General features: G+C 44.7%; 1 protein-coding gene across 5 annotated transcripts in view; it reads right to left on the minus strand.

Moving 5' to 3' along the window:
* Positions 1 to 20,787, minus strand: part of CSMD1 (CUB and Sushi multiple domains 1) — a 2,044,057-nt gene that overhangs the window by 40,328 nt on the left and 1,982,942 nt on the right. For all 5 annotated transcript variants that reach the window (XM_086703086.1, XM_086703088.1, XM_086703085.1 and 2 more), the window contains 5 exons: positions 20,012 to 20,185; positions 18,422 to 18,595; positions 4,722 to 4,910; positions 2,120 to 2,293; positions 994 to 1,176 (listed from right to left, as the gene is read on the minus strand). In XM_086703086.1, the coding sequence (XP_086559212.1) occupies positions 994 to 1,176; positions 2,120 to 2,293; positions 4,722 to 4,910; positions 18,422 to 18,595; positions 20,012 to 20,185 (894 nt within the window). The remainder of the gene's footprint in view (positions 1 to 993; positions 1,177 to 2,119; positions 2,294 to 4,721; positions 4,911 to 18,421; positions 18,596 to 20,011; positions 20,186 to 20,787) is intronic.

Genomic DNA, 20,787 nt, shown 5'->3' on the forward strand with positions numbered 1-20,787 from the left:
ATTATAAGTAATAGTCTGATTATATCAATACATATATATTATTTTCTATTATTCTATATAATACATATAACAAATATATTATTCTATATATTAAACGAGACATGAGCAGATACCAGTGAAGACGGCACAGAGAAAACGAAGATGAAGAAAACTTCGTTTATATTTCTGGTACTGATATTGTTTCAGTTTATTCAAGTCGGTCAAATTATATAGCAAGTGTTTCATTCATGTAAAGATGGATATTTAATTTGTGTCTTCATTTTACACTCAAACATTAAGTAGCTGAGAAGTTGGTATGAAAAAAAACACATTTGGAACATTTAACGTCTTATCTGTCTGAATTCTAAGTCAGTTACTTTCTGGGCTCTAAACAAACTTGTGATACCGCATCCCACCTTGGCTGAAGGCAGGAATCGCCAATACTTGGCATGGTGAGGTATGCATGGTGTTTCTACTGGAATTACCGAGGCATCCTGCCGTGTCCACTTACGCCTCTCAAATACTAACGCACAGAAAATTCTCCCCAAAACATTATGCACAAAATCAGCCAGGTTCTTTCATAATACCTGCTTTGGACAGGGGCCACCAAGAGATTGGAAATAAGATGTGAAGTGAAGACTATCTCGCCCGCAGAAGTTACAGTCAGGGATTTACACCCTTCTACTCACTGTTCCTTTTCCGGAGCTGTTCATTACCAGCAACCACACAATGCCACCAAATCCCACAGAGATTATTATCAGAAGATCAGAAACCTCTTCTAGGTTATAAACATTCAAAAGGCAAGGATCTGGGTTAGATGGCCTGTTGAGCACTCAGAACACCTCCATACACCCAGCCATGAGTTTGGATGATCCCCTTACACAAGTTGGAGGAAAGTAGTATAGTGACACAAAGGTTCCACCTCTAGGATGTCTGTGGAAATCACTGGCCATTTTAGAATGAATTACATGGTTCCAAGTGCACAGGTTGACTTTCAGGCTTGACCGTACTCACCTTCACAGACGGGCTGCAGTCCTGACCATGAGCCATTGAGCAAACACGTCCGCTCAGGAGAGCCCCTCAGCTGATAACCCATCTCACAGGAGAAACGGAGAAGGCTCTTGGCCTTGAGTTCATCTCCAAGCCGGGATCCATGCGCTGGGGTCCCCGGATCCCCACAAAATCCAGGATCATTTCCTATTGAATGCAGACACAAATGGTAATACAGAATACTGTTAGACTTGTTTACCACAGCTGCTAAGTTTAAGGAGACTGTGCATTACAGTCACACTGCATTCTGGAGATCTCCTAAGAAAGACTTTCTCGATTGTAGCACAAGTGGAGAACATTAAGAAATTGTTCCCGTGTGACTAAACAAACTAGCTTATTAAAATGCAGTATGGGGGCACCTGGGTGGCTTGGTCAGGTAAGCGTCCGACTTCAGCTCAGGTCACGATCTCACGGTCCGTGAGTTCGCGCCCCGCGTCAGGCTCTGTGCTGACCGCTCAGAGACTGGAGCCTGTTTCAGATTCTGTGTCTCCCTCTCTCTCTGCCCCTCCCCTGTTCACGCTCTGTCTCTCTCTGTCCCAAAAATAAATAGACGTTAAAAAAAAAATAAAAAAAAAAAAATGCAGTACGACAACAGTTTATATTCTCTGGAAGAAGTAAAATCCTGGGAATGATGAACGCAGGGATTGTCCACTGGATGCATCAGTACAGATAATGAAAGGGAAATGGGACTAAGTTGTATTGTGTAAGAACCAATCAAATGAGAGGTTTGGTTCTTCTCAATTATGTCCAGAGCTGCTGACTCACTGACTTTTATTTATTTACTTAAGAAATTCATGAAAGAATTAAGATGACGTTGTTTTCAAAGGGGGTCGATGGAATTATCAATTACCGAGACAGAGAAGATGTGGAAGAACTGAAAGGAGGTACGGAGAAGGAATCAAGAATGACCAGGGACAAACTGAGTCCAGGTAGGCGGGCCTCTTGGCCAAGGTGAAAAAGAACTCCCAGGACTCCCACAGGAGGAAATGGGAAGTGACTGGCACTTGAAGGTGTTGATGAAGATTGGAGATGACCAGATGGCACACTGGCGTGTCTGTGCCATGACACCACATCGTAAGCAATTCCTCACCTGTACAGTGGGGTAGCGCCCCACTCCAGTGACTATCCTCTTGACACACTCTAGTGCTGTTGCCTACAAGATCACGGCTCCCTTTGCACGCGTAGTGAACTACGGCACCATACGTAAATAGTTCTCCAGTTAGGATAGCATTGGCAGGAACCCCTGGGTGTCCACATGATATAGCTTAGGAAAAAAAAAATTAAAATAAATGATTACATCAGTCCTGTTGAAGTGCTCATGTTGGTAAGTCTCCCATACAGACACCCATACAAACATCACCTATAAAATGAAAAGAGCCTAAATATACTGGCAAATGCCTGCAGTGCCCCATAAATGGAAAATACCATGTTCCAGATGACAGTCCCCCTCCTAAATATCCATATATTACTGAACACAAAGAAAGGGTCTGTCAGTGAATCTTGTTTTAGCTTTGTTTTATCTTAAGGTAGTTTTGCTTAAGATAAAAATTTCCATGTAGGCTTTCAAAGAGAAAGTCATTCTACCTACATTTTTTCTCCACCTGCCCTTAACTTTATTAAAAAAAAAAATCAGTATTATATTATACAAAATGTTACAAGTTACCCAGATTCCTGAAAACTATTTCCATGTAACTCTACAAGTATATGACTATTACTATGACAATCTTATACTGGTTTCTGGGGAGAAAAGTCTGTTGTATCTGCTTAATCTTCCAGTCTGTGGATCCAGGAAGACCCTTTTAACAATTTTCCTTGGAATAGGTGGTGGTCTAACATGTTGAATTAGTAGTAATAAGAAATTAGCGATTAACTTTCCCTCAGTATATTCTATACAATAATTTCAGCCTTCCCGTTCATTTCTTTAAAATGATGCCAAGTCAGGCCTATAATCCACTCATAAATTATCCTTAAAAAGGAAAATTCTGGAATCCAGATTAATGTAGGCTAGTGAAGATTTAGCTCTCCTTTTCTGTAAAGTCCCAGCTTCGGATTCACAGTGGACAAATTTTGTGCGGCACGCAACTCTGGCAGGACTCAGGCTACAGACAAATCATTCAAAGCCCACTGATGTAACACCCGAGCGTCACTGCATTTGATCACTGGCAACCTAAAAGTGATATCAACCAGAGAGGTAGATTTAAAAGGCGGAAACACATTAGGCATCCCCTGAGTCACATTCGCCCTTATATCGATACGGTCTTACACTGACATCCATTCATTGGTGAACGAGATTCTATCTAGACGGAGTCCTAAAAGGAAGCTAATTAGGGCTGAATTAGTAAGCGGTTGGCAAATGACCAGTTCCAGGTGAAATTAGAAGAGAAAAAAAAGCAGCGAGACAATAGCAGGAACAAGAGAGATGAAGCTTAGCGGCTGTAGCCCAAGTACAAGCAAATGGCCCCTCGGAGAACCTGTATCCCCAGGCTCATGGTAATTCCGACTGTTAATGACACCAAGCGGTGGGAACCAGCCACCCAGGAGGATGAGAGTCACTTACAACCTAGTTCCTGGAGATCTGGAGCACACTGGCGTCATTACAAAAACTAATGGAAGTCTCACATCAACCGGGGAAGATGCAAAAGAAATGTGTGGGGAGGCAGAGACAGAAAAACTAATTTCTCTGAAAAATTCCCGTGTGTGAAGGCCTAGAAAACCAGAAAGCAGCCAACATATGATGAAGATTGTAATCAATTTATAGATGCATTTTTGAGCGTATGAAGCCGTGCATTTGATTTTGAAAGAAGTCACGCTTTCTCCATAGAAATTAATTCTCTCATTACAATTAGAATTCGAGACGAGTTTCCATGTAGATTGGGAGGGTTGTGAGGGACACTGAATTACAGGACAAACAATCTCCAGGACTAATTTATTCTAAAAATGTACTAAAAACGCTATAATGCAAGAGGTAAGACAGACTATCACTTTTTTTTTCAGTAAATTCAATTTAAGGTGTAATTGTCATTTCCCACATCCTCTATGCACATAAAACGAATACGAAGAAGATGACATTTTGATTTTAAGGACTGTTTTGTTTCCGAATGATTTTTAAAAGGCCAAAAAGACCCCTTTTCCTAAACCGTCAGACTGTTTGAAAAAGAGGATGGCTTTAAGCTAATGGACAATATGGTCTATCAAGTTAAAAGAAGGTAAGACTGAAAGCTATTTGGGGAAAATGTATTCTTGTTCATCTACATGGTCTACAAATACTGATAATGTCGTGAGAGGGGCCACATAATGATGACCTATAATTGTGTCTGCCTAGAAATACTGCCTCCGTTCTTTAGGGCAATGTGCTTTCCTCTTAATCATATGGGTCAGGAGGAGGATACGGTCAAGAATCTATCGTCCTTGCTGTAATAAGCAAACACAGACTCAGAATGAGTCCAACCGCTGCCCCAAACACCGGCTCTGCTTCCTTCTGAAGCTGGTGTCAGAATTTGCTTGTGTCCCCTCTCCTTTCGTGACCCTTGAACTTGTCTGAGTTGCATTTTGTGATTTCTGGCCAATCGATAAAGATATCATAATAACTTACACAATCTGTAAAGACTTTAATTTTTTTTCTTTTCTCTTTTGTTCTGCTCATGGTCTTACAGGGCTCTGTGGCACAAGAATCCAAGATACCCCTCACTTACTCAAACACTTGGGTAAAGACCGATCCCATAAGCCATTCGCCGTACAGGTTAAGGCAGAAGATCCCAACAAGTAGAATCCCTTCTTGCAATGATACATGATACTCATTCCGTATTCAAAACTCTCAGGGAAATTCTGTTGCCCGTGACGAATGGCGTTTTCCACAAAGCCTGGATCTGAGCAGTTCACCACTAGGGGAAAAAGAAAAAGTTACACACCATTTAGATACACTGATAAGCAAAACAGGTCTGCAAAGAGGCCCCACTCATCATTTTAGAAAGGCTGGAAGATGACACCATCACAGCTGAGGTTTATCATAAATGTTCTTCCCTTGACAGATTCTACTTACTGCTGGGGGCCAATATGCTTCAAAAACTGTCAAGCAATGTACCTGCTACTACGGCAGTTTTTACAACATGAGACCGATTCCCTGTATTTATTTCCTAATAACAGACTTCTTCAATATAAAGTCTAAAAATGGTTCTCTTGGTTAAGATTTTATGTCAGGAAGATGTTAAAACAGAACCCGCCGAAATTAGTTTAGTTTAAATATTCTTATTCGCATGTAATGTTTCAGGACAGTCGGTGACACACTAATCCCTCCCCCCCACCCCCTGCCTGCATTAATTAAGGCTTCAATATGTGTGCCTAAAGTAATTTCTGCTATATGTGGAATGCAAACAAAAATGACAATTCTTCCATCAACGCTTAATAGAAATGTAAATCAAGCCAGCCTCTGATTTCAGCCTCTTCCCCCTTTAGAAACAGCCCCGCAGTGAAACAGTCCGCTGTGGCACTCAGGACATGCTCTGGTTAATCCGAATGGCACTCTATTAGCCTGAATGCCTGTTGGCATCTGTAAGGGAATTAGCAATGTGCTTTCGCAGGTGCAGAGGAAAAGAAAGAACCCCTGATTATCTCAGGCTTTGACCCACCACACCAGTGAATGACACAGCTGCCGTGAAAGCTGCACTCTCTCCAGATATTTCTGGCTCAGAAAGCGGCTGCTGAACTAATTCTCAGGCAGTCGGTGCACGTCACGGGTCCCAGTGGCTGGGAGCAAAGCCTTTCCTTATCTGTGCGTTTGATTTCCGCTTGGTAGTAAGCAAGGTGGAGGGCAGAATGGACAATTACAAAGACCCCTTTGAGTGCTGTCACATCGTAGTCTATGCTTTTTAGAACAGTCCTGAGTTGAGAGAAGAAAGATTCAAGTTCTCCTGAGCCAAAAAAGCCCCTGTGTATGGAGCACGGCAAACACTGCAGGCTAAAATTATAACCGGACCCACTGACATAGCGGGGATTACCCGCCCGGAGAAAGTCTAACGTACTAGAAAGACTGATGATTTTTATAACCCGGCGTTTCGAGTTGTGTGTCCAGCCCAGGAGACAGAGACAGTTTGCTAGCGATACACCTTCATAAGCAGCAAAGTGCTTCCCTGGCCGGCATGCCGCAGGCACTCTGTGTTCCCGTTCCTGTCCACGTTCCTCTCGGCAGCCAGTCCGAAACATGGCATCGGGGTCTTCGGTCGTGGACGGAGTGAGCCAGGTCCCGGACGCCTCCACCAGGACACCCAGCAGATCCCCAGTGCTTCACAGGACTCCGCACGCCCTGGTTGAGCTCCTACTTTTCTCTTCTGTACTTTCGTGTTTTGCCCCGGCTTTCTTCGGTATAGGCCAATCGTGTGGTGGATGAGAAACAGGAAATGTACAGAGCAACTGTCATGCAGGGTCCAGAGCTCAACAGAAGGACCCAGCTGGAGATGAGAACACGGAGAAGAGGGAGGCCATTGGCAGAGAGGTAGTAATTAGTGATGCTGAGATCCCAACTGCCTCCCTCTCTCTGCAGGCCAAGGGATGGGCTGTTGTCTGAGTTCCTCCATGGCCAGAGGACGAGGATTTAGATCACTCGACTTCCATGCCCAACGGCTTTGAAACCCTGGGCTTGGTTTCTCCCCGATGGCCCCTCTTGCCCATGCGGAGGAGAGACAGGAGTGCCCTCATTACCAGCAGCCACTGTGGGACTTGGGCTGCACAGAATCGTCTAGAAGGAGCACCGGAGTGCTGAGTCCCAGCCACCTTCCCTTTCTTTCACCCACTTCATCACCCTTCAAAGGTGCTTCACTTTATGAAGAAGTAAAAATGCTTCACAATGATCATCGTTGCCTGAGCGCCAATGGGGAAAACTGAATTGTTCCTTATGTTCTAAGAGTCACGTCTACAAAACCCTAAATCTGCTCGTACATTTCTTCGGTCTTGTCCTATCACATCATTCCTGGGCAGCTGCAGTCAGACACATCCATTTCCATTCCTTCCGATTTATTTCGGAGGCTCCAGTAGGAGATTCGGCCGTGTATTTCTGCTGGGGGTAGGAATAACTTGATTTAGCAGTCTGTGCCACGGGGGGCTCTGAGATGGTCTGTGCCGCGGTCGCACGAAGGTGTGCTTGGCCACATGGAAGGCGGGCTGCCCGCCGGAAGAATTTGCGGGTGTCCGCGAACAGCTCTTCCATCCAGGTCCTTCCTCCACTTTTGCACGGGATCCCCGTCTCGGGGTCCCACGGGCCCAGGCCCGCGTGAGTTGCAACCGTGAGCTGTCAGCAGGGTGGAGGGGATCAAATTCCTTCAATGTTCTCTTCACGTGTGAAATGACCCACGAGGTTGATGAAGACCAGCCAGACCTGCTGCAAAGACCTGACCTTCTATGTTTGCCACGTGGAGCCCAGGAGAGGGTAACACCCGGGAGAGAAATCAGTATCTCACGGTGGAGCTCTTCATCTGGTCTTAAGCTCTCACTAACCAACACACCGGGAGCCAACAGGTGGACTTGAGGTCCAGGTATTAAAACGTGATGCAGAACTAAATTCCATCAGCTAGAAGGAACGAGATGCCCTAGACGCTGGCCCAGCAGGGAGGAGTTCAAGAGGGGGCACAAAGTGTGTTCCCTGGGGACGCTTGGGTGTGTCAGAGGGCAAGGGAAGACATTAATATAATGATCAGTGGCATGCCTGAGGTCACAAGGATGGTCACTCTAGAACTAAGTAAGGATTAGGGCTCCTGATTACCTGTCCAGTAAAGCATATTTATAAAAATGCATGAGTATTTCTTGATAACATGAATCCCAAAGGGATCCCCTCCATTGCCTTTTTTTGTTTTTTGGAGAATAACTGCTATAAATTTTAGCTTCCAAAAATTCTGTAGAGGCTGTGTATGGAGCCTCTTCTCTACACATAATCTTTATTCTTGGAGAAGTTATCTGGAAAAATATTTGAGCAACATAGAGAGACAAAAAACATTGCACATCCGGGGTGTCTGGGTGGCTCAGTTGGTTAAGCTTCTGACTTGGGCTCATGTAGGTTCGAGCCCCGGGTCGGGCTCTGTGCTGACAGCTAGGAGCCTGGAGCCTGCTTCTGACTCTATGTCTCCCTCTCTTTCTGCCCCTCCCCCACCATGCTCTGTCTCTTTCTGTCTCTCAAAAATGAATGTTAAAAAAAAATTTACAAATAGCACATCCTATGATTTCCACTTTTCAACATGTATTCTCTTTCAAACTGTTTTGAGTAGTAACAGTCCATTTTATCCAACATTGCCCTAAATCTGCTCGTGCATTCTTTCTGTCCTGTTCTATTGAATCAGTCCTAAACAGCTGCAGTCAGACACAAATATCACCCTCATCTGAATATTGAGTGCATAGATAACCTGAGCAATGAAATATTATAATGCCAGTTTTTGAAACATGATTTGCTAATTATTGGATCCAATGTATTCCACCTTCAGTCTCTAAGAGCGATTCACTTTCCCTTGATGTGCTTCAAACTGTAGGACCCTGCAAAGCACTCAGCCTCTCAATCCTGTTCCGTCCAGACCAGCGTGGTCACGTGCCTGTGCACTGTCTCATTAGACGCCACCTCATTAACCGGCCCTAGTTTGTCATGTGCTGGAATCAACATCCGCCCCACGTTCTTGATTCTGTACATAAACCCCAAAGCAATCACCATGTTTTCGTGTAAAACCTCTCTGATGGAAAATATGACAGATTTCTCCAGCTGTTCAAAACTAGAAACTAGACCATTTGCTTCTTCCAGGTCGTGGGAAAATAAAGAAAAAGGCACCATGAGAACGTGCCACAGTCACTAATAGCGGGGACCTGGGTGGTCTGGACAGTGAAACTCCTAAAATACTTTGCTAGGTTTGTTACGGATTTCATTCCACCCTGTTATTTGGCTGGGGCAATCTCTGAAGCCTTCAGTTGCTTCTGAATCGAATAATGGAATTCTGAATTCCGTCTCCGGTTCTCAGAAACAATTTTCATAATACATTCTTCTATTAAACACAAGAGATTTCTTTGTAGGCTTCTTATATCACTTGTCCGTTTATTAAAATTTATTAAGTAGCAATCAATATAAAGATTATAAGGCTTTACTTGGCAGGTGTCTGAGACGATTCTAACAGCACCATGCAATCTAACCTCTATATCTAGAATCTGGTTCGAAGTAGGAAATCCAAAACAGAATCCAAAGTGCTTTTCAATCTTTGATGTCAACACTGTTGCCTACAGGCCTAGTGTTTTCATTTTTCACCACTTTATGGAGATAAGAGTGACGTGTGAAGAGCTGCACATAATTCATAGAAAACGGGATAAGTACGATCTGGGGATAAGTAGACACCCGGGAAACCATCTCCACCACGAAGGCCACAAACATCTCCTCTCAAAGGTTGGTTTCTGAAAAAAGTATAAATGACGAATCCTGACTTCTTAGCTGACAGCTTGCCTTGGACTACATTTTTGCCATCTGTATTTACTTTGAAAGGTAAGCCAGGGGAATGAAGTGTTTGTTGTTGTTGTTGTTTTTTTTTTAATTTCATTATAATTCTTACACTGAAAAGAAAAGTAAATAAAAACAGTTTAAACTTTAAAACTAGGTTTTGGTTAATGCTAAGGCTAAGCTTTAGGTCATAACTTGAAAAACTGGAGGGGCGCCTGGATGGCTCAGTTTGTTAAGCAACCACCTTTGGCTCAGGTCATGATCTCACAGTTTGTGAGTTTGAGCCCCGTGTCAGGCTCTGTGCTGACAGCTCAGAGCCTGGAGCCTGTTTCAGATTCTGCGTGTCTCCCTCTCTCTCTGCTCCTCCCCCACCCATACTGTCTTTCTCTCAAAAATAAACATTAAATATACATATGTGTTTATATATATGTGTATATATATATATATATATATATATATAAACATAAAAATACTAAACATACAGATTTTCAAATGGCAGTAGGTGACATTCTGAGAACACAAGACAGCGAGTTTTCCATATATCTGGGAGGACAGCCCTGTTTCTGACTGTATCTCAGATCAAATACGCTTCAATGGTACATTCACGACCGTGTTCCCACTGTGACAGACCCTTAAAGGAAAATGACAGGGAGAGACAGCATGCATGTGGGCGAGGAGGGTGGCTGATGGGCTGAATGTTACACTGGAAGAAGCCTATGTAGGTGAAATCGATAATAAACTATCATTATTTCATTGGTGCTGGACAAAACACAGTGGCAGATGTAGGAGGTGTAAACGCAGAGAGGTTTAGTGGCAGCATGGGGACTAGACAGTGGGACGTCCTAACAAACTTAGAATAGTGTGTGAAACACGCAAGACTCAAAAGCTACGGGCTTGACGATAAACAATTCCATTATCTACATTGCAATTGGTTTTAGGTTCTATTTGTGCTTGTAAACTCATACACATTTATGGGTGTCTTTGGTACACTTCTGACCGTACTTCGCCACGATATCAAGGTTTCACATCCAACCTTAAAAATATGTTGAAAAGTGATTTTTAAATAAAAAAATGGAGGGTATTTTTTTTCAGGTAGCTTCCTTAAGTTTACATTTTAAGCAAGTTTTATTTCTGGACAGCTATTCTAACAAGTCAGATGTGAGCTTGAAATTGGCAGAGAGAGCCATTGTTTTAGGGTGCTCTTTAGCTAAAGCCACACAGAAGCAATCGTGTCCAAATTGCATAGGGATCGTGCAGGGAGCATAGAAACTTTAATTCTGTGGGTAGACTGGGCACTTGTTCAAAGCTTAATCTAGTTCTTGAAAAGGATCATGTATCATTGCTACAGTCCAGCCCCTGCCTCACTCAGGAACATGGAAAACATAGAGAGGATTCCACATAGAATTGATGCATAACATTAGAATATAAAGTTACTATACCGTTTCTCCATTTTTATTAAGAATTTTTTGTTTAGGGGCGCTTGGGTGGCTCAGTCGGTTAAGCATCCGAATCTTGATTTTGGCTCAGGTCATGAATTCATGGTCATGAGAGATCAAGCCTGGTTGGGCTCTGCACTGGGGCAGGCATGCTGCCTGCTTGGAGTTCTCTCTCTCTCTTCCTCTGTCCCCTCCCCTGCTCACACACACTCTCCCTCTCTCTCAAAAAAAAAAATTGCTTTACTGAAATTCACCAAATCACAAACTGGCAAACAGTGAATATGGTAAAACCTTGGATTGTGAGTAACTTCTTCTGTGAGCATTTGCAAGATGAGCAAACATTTCTAATACATTTCAACTTGATAAAGCAGCGATGTCTTGTAATACGAGTAGGATGTGACGCCCAACGTCACATGATCACAACTGAGCCAATGGTTCTTGAAATCACTTTGATATACCAGGGCTTTGGATTACAAATAACGGAATGAATGATGCTTGCAAACCAAGGTTTTACTGTATATAATTCTTATTCCTTTTTATTTTTTCTGAGGTTTCACTTCCAAAAAATCCTCAGCAGAGTATACCTGGTAAGATGTAAATTGTTCCAATAAAAATTCTGAATCTACTGACAAGCACAGTGGTCACAGGAGTTTCTGACTGCCCTTTGCCCTAGGGGCTCAGTGATAGCTCAAACCCGGTCATAAGAGATGACTTTCTTTCAATGACAGCTGTCCATGCAACACAGGACATGAGTCCCAAGCTCTCAATTCAGTCTACTGAGTGAGGCAGAAGGATACTCAGGGTGGCCCTGATGACTTCTGAACTTCACTTTCTGTGGTATCAGTGATTTACAATCAAAGGAAGGAGGGGGGAAGGAAGGAAGGAAGGAAGGAAGGAAGGAAGGAAGGAAGGAAGGAAGGAAGGAAGGAAGAAAGGAGGAAGGAAGGAAAGAAGGAAGAAAGGAGGGAGGAAGGAAGGAGGGAGGGAGGATCCGTCTTCTATTTTTTTGATTTTTTTTTTGTCTGAAAATCTGTGTTTACATTTCTTTTTGGTCTTCACTCCTGCTTCTTCCATTTTCTTTTATGCCTCGTAAAAACCTGACCGTGAACAGGAAAACAAGAAAATAATGCCTCGTAACTTAAGCATAGCCAATTTAAATTCGTTGGTGTTAGGGAGGAGTAAGAATTAGTTCACTACATTTTTTTTAAAAAAAGCACTCATAATGGTTTGAGTTCTGTGTAGTATGTTTTTTTTTTTTTTTTAATTTTTTTTTCAACGTTTATTTATTTTTGGGACAGAGAGAGACAGAGCATGAACGGGGGAGGGGCAGAGAGAGAGGGAGACACAGAATTGGAAACAGGCTCCAGGCTCTGAGCCATCAGCCCAGAACCCGACGCGGGGCTCGAACTCACTGACCGCGAGATCGTGACCTGGCTGAAGTCGGACGCTTAACCGACTGCGCCACCCAGGCGCCCCTGTAGTATGTTTTAAAAATGTTTTCAACAGAAAGAATTACACAAAGTGTAGAGGACAAGGATAAAATAACTATGCAACATTCAGTATATTGTATAAGACAAATATTTTTGGACTTGTTCACTAACTGAATGAGTCAAAATTTTAAAAATGGGATTACTGGTCACAGAGAAAAATAGCCAAAAAAAAACAAAAAAACAAAAAAAACAAAACAACAAAACAAAACAAGAACAATTCATGACTTTTTCAAATACATGAAAGTTATGTTTTCATTTTTATCAATACCTGATAAAGATGAAGTGAATTGCAATTCAGACATTCAGGTTTGCTACAAAGTAAACACTAATTAATTATCGTTGATTACAATCGATTGCCTGACTTTCCTGAGTGAATATACATCTCAGAGGCATGTGGTCCTGGTGGGAAGAACAGAGGACCCTCCTGTTTGCCAGGCACTTGGTGAAGTTTCACAAGCCCCGGTTTATGCAGAACTCACAGAAACCCATGACGAGGGCACGCTTCCCTGAGTGTTCCTATAAGGAAACTGATGTGAAGGTGACCACTGACTGCAGACCCTGGACTGACGCATCCAAGATGAGTGAGTTCGAGAGCTCAGTCACAGCCCTGTTCGGGCACAGGCAATGCCGTGTCACATGCTGAAAAATCTAGACCTCATTCCCCTTCGGCCCCCAGAAAATACTCTGCAAGTGGAAATCTAAGCACAGCTGCTGGGGGTCTGCCTGCCCCCTGTCCCTGTTCTTCCTGCTCTTGGAGAGAACCTGCTGTACATTACCTGGGCCCCCGGGCCCTGCTTTCAACAGCTACTCCGGGCTGCCCCGGGTCCGTAGACCCACAGAAGGGGTGTGTTAAACAAAGCCACAGACATGGGATTGGTTCTTACATTTCCCTTAATTTGAAAATGGTGCCATTTAAAAATTTTGAGAACATGTGATTATATATAATTTTTCATAGACCTAAATGCAATCATATGCATCATGGTTCTTTAGTGATTTTATTTTATTATATTGTATTGTATTTTAAAAGTTTATTTATTTATTTTTGGGAGAGACAGAGAGAGTTCCAAGCAGGCTCCACGCTGTCAGCACAGAGCCTGACATGGGGATAGAGCTCAGGCACCATGAGACCATGACCTGAGCTGAACCTATGAGTCAGACGCTTGGTTGACTGAGCCACCCAGGTGCCTCTTTAGTTAATTTTTTTTTTATTATTGACTTTTTTTTTTTTTATTCCTCTCTAAGTATAACAGAAATTTCACTAACCCCATATTTTCTTAATTTTATCTTCACGTGTGTAATCACATAGGGACTATATTTTATCTCTCTGAATTTAGAATTTTCTGATAAGAAAGGAAAAATGTCTAAGGTTTGTACACACGACAAACATTAATACATTACGAAAGGAAATACTAAGTGAATGATACTGAAAATTTGTCAGACTTGGTATTCTCACGGAACTGACCGGACCTTTGAGGTTTGGAATTCAGGAGACAGAGCTCCAAGAATGTTTTCATGTAGGAACTTGGACCTCCAGGACCATGTGCATAATCTGGTTCTTAAAATAGGTGTGAGACATTTGTTTTCATTCTTCCTCAGGAAACCTGCAACCATATCATGTATTGTATCTTTCTTCCAGAAAGGTAGAACTACAAACAAAAAAACACACCTTCTTTTACTTTCCTAATCCCGTTTGCAAAGACAGGGTATGGCATTACAGCTGGTGTCCTGGATGTGAACTTCCCTTTTTATTTATTTATTTTCTAAAGTGTTTACTTATTTTTGAGAGAGAGAGCATGCAAGCAGGGGAGGGGTAGAGAGAGAGGGAGACTGAGGATCCGTAGCGGGCTCTAAGCCATCAGCAGCGAGCCTGATGCGGGGCTTGAACCCACGAACCATGAGACCATGACCTGAGCCGAAGTTGGAGGCTCAACTGCCTGAGCTCCCCAGGCGCCCCCTGAGCTTTCTGACTGATCACAAATGCTACAGGCTTGCACAGAACTTCGTCCTGTTAATGGCTGAGTCTAAGCCTAATGAGGTGGCCCCACAGTGGACACAGACTGTGTAGGAATCTATATGGAGTCTGGACTCACTTCAGCACCGACTACTTGGGAGTTCTGTTCCAAAGTTCTGGGTGGAGTCTCTCTTTCACACCGTGAGCTAGCTAAATGTTGTAGGAGCACCCGGTGTTCCACACTTCATTGACCTACTCAAATCAGACATGTGAGAGGTACATATTATCAAGAACTGGGGAGAAGAGATCAAGCACAATGGGGCGCTGGCGTGAGACACAGCCTGCCAAACTTTCTGTGGACCACGTGAGACAAGGAATTCAAGGAACCGCGTGAGACAAGAATCAGGTTACACTGCAACAGGCGCAAAGAATCCCTGACGATTTTGTTTCAAAAGTAGCCATTCTTGTTATCTTTACCTTGTTGAGTTTTACGACATTTTTTCCCTAAGGCTTCACCGCCTTTATGAGCCCGTCCTCCTTGAAATCATGCTTTCCCTGGTTTTATAATAAATATGTAAACTCTGTGCACTAGACTGTAGCTCTTAGCTCATAAATGAAGGAAACAAACAAAAAAGATAGAAAATAGGAAAACATGAGCAGAAGGCACCTTGGAGATGTTCCGGTGGTTTCCAATCCACTCAGCACTTGTAGGACGGCATTTACCAGGCATCCCCCCACCCCTTCATCACATGTACTGGGAGGAACAGCTTTCAAAATGAAGCACAAATTGAGAGTTCTATACCGCAAAAGACAGCGCCCAGAGAATGAGAAGCCAGAGTGGGAGAAAATAATAGCAAAGGAGATGACTGATAAAGGACTATTAATCCAAAATAGACAAAGAGCTCTTAAAACTTTGGAAGAAAACAAGAAATCCATATGAAAAATGGGCCAAAGACCTTCACTGATGCCTCCCAAAGAAGATATACAGCGGGAAAAAGCACATGAAAAGATGCCCCACATCCTACGTCATCAGGGAAATGCCCCCATCCTAGGTCATCAGGGAAACGCCCCACCTGCTAGGTCATCAGGGAAATGCCCCACATCATGTCACATCATAGGTCATCAGGGAAACACCCCACATCCTATATCATCAGGGAAACGCCCCCCATCCTAGGTCATCAGGGAAACGTCCCACGTCCTACGTCATCAGGGAAATGCAAATTAAAGCAACAAGGAGAACTACTATCCACCTGTGAGAATGTCCAAAATTCAGAATACAGAATTCAGAATACAGACATCGCCAAAATACCGACAGGGATGTGGAACAACAGTGACTCTCACTCCTTGCTGGAGGGAACGCAAAATGGCACCCCCCACTTTGGAAGACACGGTGGTGCTTTCTGACAACATTAAATACGCTCTTACCATACATCTGACAATCATACTCCTTGGTATTTATCGAAAGGAGTTGAAAACTCATGTCCACACAAAAATCTCTATATGGATGTTTATAGCAGCTTTATTTGTCATCACCAGAACTTGAAGCGACCAAGATGCCTTTCAGGAGGTAATGGATAAATAAACTGTGGTCCATCCCGACAATGACACGTCATTCAGCGCGAGAAAGAAATGAGTTGTCCAGCCATGAAAAGATATGGAGGAACCTTCAGTGCATATCGCTCAGTGAAAGCAGGCCGTCTGAGAAGGCTACACCCTGTGTGATTCCAACTATGTGACCTTCTGGAAAAGGCAAAACTATGGAGACACTGAAAAGATCAGTAGTGGCCAGAGGTTAGTGGGGGGAGGGACAATGAACAGGTGGAACACTGAGGATTTTTAGGGCAGTTCAGCTATTTGTATGACATTGTCAGGGTGCATACGTGTCATTACGCATTGTCCAAACCCATAGACTGTACGACACGACCAGTGAACCCGGGTGCGAATGGACTCTGGGTGGTGAGATGTGTTACTGTGGATCCGCCGGTTGTAACGAATGCACCATCTGGTGGGGAACGTCAACAACGGGGGACACTGTGCACATGTGGGCAAGGGATGCCTGGGAAATCTACGTCTTCTCAATTTTTCTGTGAACCTTAAAGCTTTTTTGTCTATGCTATAAAAAATAACGTCCCCTGAAAAACCAAGTACATTCCTATTTTTTGAGGAAATGGAGAACGGTAAGAAGAGGCAAAATTAATGCTGAAGAGGTCAGTACATAACCCAGTGCTACGCTGGGCCCTAGGCTTCCAAAGGACCTTCAGCATGGTATCGAAAACCGTGAATAAATGGCAGCATTTGATCTCCACTCCTCTTCTTCGGTAGAAGTTAGAGAAAAGTGGAATACAGTCCCCCCCCCCCAAAAAAAAAAGGTCTGATGAGGAAAATCCCACCATCCTGAGTTCATCCCATCTGCCATCTGGCAGGCATATATTCCGTGTCACATGGATGACGTCTCAGCAGCTGTGGGTGACATTCTGCCCACCTAATCAGCGAGCGCCTCCGGTCTTCGTCGTCATCGACTCCAAGGTAGGAGTGACTTTACCCACCTGTCTGCTGGCAGAGCAGAGCACAGCGTTTGGAACAGAGCACGTGCTTAGTGAGTGTTAAACGAAGCTGAACGGGAGGGCTTTGGGGGAGCAGGCACGTGGCGTGTTTGGATGTCCCTAAGACATCAGAGGCACAGTCATGCTGTGCCCCCGTGTCCAGACAAACCGGACCGACCCTTCCGGGCATTCGTGCGTGATCGTGGCTGCGGCTGTGCCGTGTTCCCGTCGCCCAGGTGGAGAAGAGAACGGGATCCAAGCGGCCTCGTCTCCTAGACCCCCGCGGCCGCCGAGCCGGCGCAGACGCCCACAGCTCTGTCTTCCCGCCACTGCCCACACCCCCCGTTTCTTGCACATCTGCAGCCCTCACGCTCCCCGGCGAGAGGCGAGGGTGGTCCCCTCAGCTGTGTTTGGAGCGGCGTTTCGAAGCACTCGGGGTGCGCCAAACCATCCCGGCGCTCAACGCAAAAACGCGAAGGGGCGAGATGCCGCGCGGGAGCCAGCTTTCTGCGCCGGTCCGCACATTCAGAGCCGCCCTCCAAGCCCGCTCGGCCTCCTCCATGGCCCCCGGCTTCCACGACTCATAGTAATAAGAAGAATGACAAGACATAAGGTAAACGTGTTCGTTTTCAAGCTGCCCAGACCCCACCCCACGCCCAGCCACGTCACGACCGGAAGCCTGTTTTGCGGGGCTGAATCTAATACTAGCGTTTAGAGGGAAGGGAGATTCGGAGACTTCACCTCTTCTGGAGCTCGGGCCCAGCCCTCGCGTATACACTCGGACCAGAACTCTACAGTCTGGGAGCCAAATTTCCCATCGCTGTTTTTAAAAACTGCTGGGATCCCGTTCTGCTCTCGTCTCACGTGGATGTGGCCTCCTGGGGACCCCAGTGGGGAGGTGCGCGATCGTCAGTGAGAGGAACACCTGTTGTCCGGCTCCCGTACCACGTCGCTACCATAAACTCTCACCTTCACACCGAAGCACCAGTCACCTTCACGTGCGACACGTTCTCACGGAAAGCAATGGAGGCAGACCCTTAAATACGAGCTCAAACGTCTAGAAATGCAAAACCCCCAAAACAGCAGATCTTGAAAATTCAGGTCTTAGCCTAGATCTAGGTGGTGATTTTTGAAGAAATGAATGGGTCGGGGGGGAGGAGAGAGAGAGATTTAAAAGCTGAGAACTTCCTAAATGTACCCCCAGGTCTAGAAGCTGAGTCCAAAGACACGGTACAGATGAATGAATGGGTAACGACGAAGGGAAACGGAAGAGGAGCCTACTTCAGAGTCCTAGACTGTTCCGACCGAACACCCGGCCAGTCTTCACCATCATTCTCCCAACTGTCTCCCCCCACCGCCCCGCCCGCCCCCCAGCAGTGAAAGCACCTGCGGAGTCCTGTCCTTGAAGCATCGCACACACGGGTGCTTTGGGGTGTTCATCAGCCCGCTGACCTCAGCCTGCAGGGCTCGTTCCGGGAGCCCTCCCCCCTCCCTCCCCAACTCGTTCCCGCCCCCCCCACCTCGACACGTGGGCAGGGCGCTACTCCACTGGCCGTTGCTCCGACACTGGGCCCGAGAGGCGCCCTGCAGCAGATAGCCCGTGTTGCAGGTGAAGTTCACGACGTCGTTCAGGTTGAACTCGCTGCCGTTGGTGAAGCCGTGGGCAGGGTTCCCGGGGTGGCCGCAGGTGATGGCTGCGTAGGAAGACAGGCCCACAGCAGTGTCAGAAAACAACCAGGTCGTCACCCCCACCCTTGGAACACCTCATCGAGACCTTTACAGGCATGCCCACGTATGGACTCAAAGCCGGCTGTCAGATACCTTACAGGCTGTATTTACACTTGGAAGGGAAAAGGGTGACAAAGAACCATAAGCAGACATACGTGTGTTTATTATAATTATGGAAAATAACCTACACCTGGGAGATGTACTTGCTTCGTCTTACTAATTATTCTTATGTCACGACAGAACGTCAAATAACTCTATAATAAAGCAGTGAACAACGAGAGGGGGTAAAATTCTTACACGAATTACGAGTTTTGAATATCTTCCCCTTAGAAAACACCAGCTAGTTTTGTGGAACTCTCATTTTGAAACATTACAGGGACTTGGCTGATAAATTGAATATACATCATTTTTTCCAATACCAATTTAAACATCAGGAAAGTAGCAAAATAAGTGTGCATGCTCAAACAGTATTTTCTTTGACAGTCGCCACTGTACGATCTTTAGAAAGGTAGTGAACTGTCATTAATGTCATGCCCTAAATAACAGCAATACAAATCCCAAAGATATCCTTCAGAAGCCCTTTCAAAAGAAACACATTACAGTCATAAAACTGGTGTTTTCCTCCTCATTTATCTTGTCAACGGTTCTTTCTTCTAAGTAAAGCTTTCGCCCCTGAACTCTGCCCATTTACCACCGCACTTTCCTAGATGATACCTGTCATTATCTATGGCTGCATCAACATTTCCTCTGTATAATTCGCAGGAAAATAAAGAATATACTAGGCGAAAAAGACTATTGGTGTAAAACAAATTTTGCAATAGAGAGTACAATGTCTTCTAAAAACACTAGTTGGTAGTTATCTTGGATGTTATAAAGTTTGAGGACAATCATTCCGTGAGATTCTACCTCTTTCTTTTAAAGGAAGGACTGCTGGCAAAACTCTGGATTCTTGTTGAAAGAAAAAATACGAAACAACACGGAAGATCAGGGGTGTGTAGCTATCCGGGGGACTCCGGAAAGTCAACCTGCGGACAGACTCCGTGCCTTTGCCCTCCTTCTGTTTCCACCCTGTTTACCCTGTGATGAAATCAGGTAAATGAGTGCACGACATCGCTCGTCCTGGGATCTACCTGTCTGAGAGGAGTTAAGGAGCACGTTCCCTGCGGACCAGCCTCTGGAGGTGCTGGAAGGGAACAGAGGGGGAGGTGGATTGGAAAGGAAGGGAGGAGCCCTGCCTGTAGCGTCTCTCTCAACACAGGTGAAGGGACGCGTCTCCATTCTGTCTCACTCTGGAGGTTACACACGTCTCTGCCAAGACTTCCTCCCAAGAGAAAAGGTGACCAAAGGAAGCACATGCTGAAATGCGTTCACGTTGTACTTACGGACACAGACGGGGGTCTGTCCGGACCACTTGTGGTCTTGCAGGCAGATTCGAACGGAAGTTCCAACCAGCCTGAAGCCAGGATTGCACTGATAAACCACAGTGTCCCGGTAGCTGAAGCCGTCTCCGCTGATATGACCGTTCACGATCGGGTCCGGGGAACCGCAGTGGCCAGCTGCAGACACGAGTAAAACCGATAAACGTTTTGCAGAATCAGTCTCTGAAAAAAGTACTGCATTCACAGCCTGTTTACCTTTACCGTCAAGTGCATAACGTGTTGGAATTTTTCCCATTTATACACAGTATTTTATGTAATTTTTTTGCTTTGTCACATTTATTGTTCTCAACAATTGTGGGTATCGAGTCATATTTCAAATATGAAATTGCTAACACAGAGGAATTGCTAATGAAGTTATTTCCCCGATTATGGTTTCCCCATGTATTTTCCTTACTTGTTTCTCTTACCGAGATTTTATGTTGTTACCGCTTTTCCAAATAAAAGCCAGGAAAGGGGAAGAGACACTTGGGATTAGTATTGATATGTTTTGTGACATGTTGACCATGGGAGGTAAGGATTTCCAGTGTGAGAGAGTAGATCGTGGAACTATTTGTGAAATTTCAACATAAATATCAGAAAATATGCTTAATTTCTTTTTTTATGTTATTTATTTGGGGGGGGAGAGAGAGAGAGAGAGAGAGAGAGAGAGAGAATCACAAGCAGGCTCTGCACCATCAGTGTTGAACCCGGTGAGGGGCTAGAACTCATGAACCGCGAGA

Source organism: Puma concolor, chromosome B1 (genome assembly GCF_028749965.1).
Source record: "Puma concolor isolate L17-30 chromosome B1, mPumCon1.1.hap2, whole genome shotgun sequence".
Classification (NCBI taxonomy): domain Eukaryota; kingdom Metazoa; phylum Chordata; class Mammalia; order Carnivora; family Felidae; genus Puma; species Puma concolor.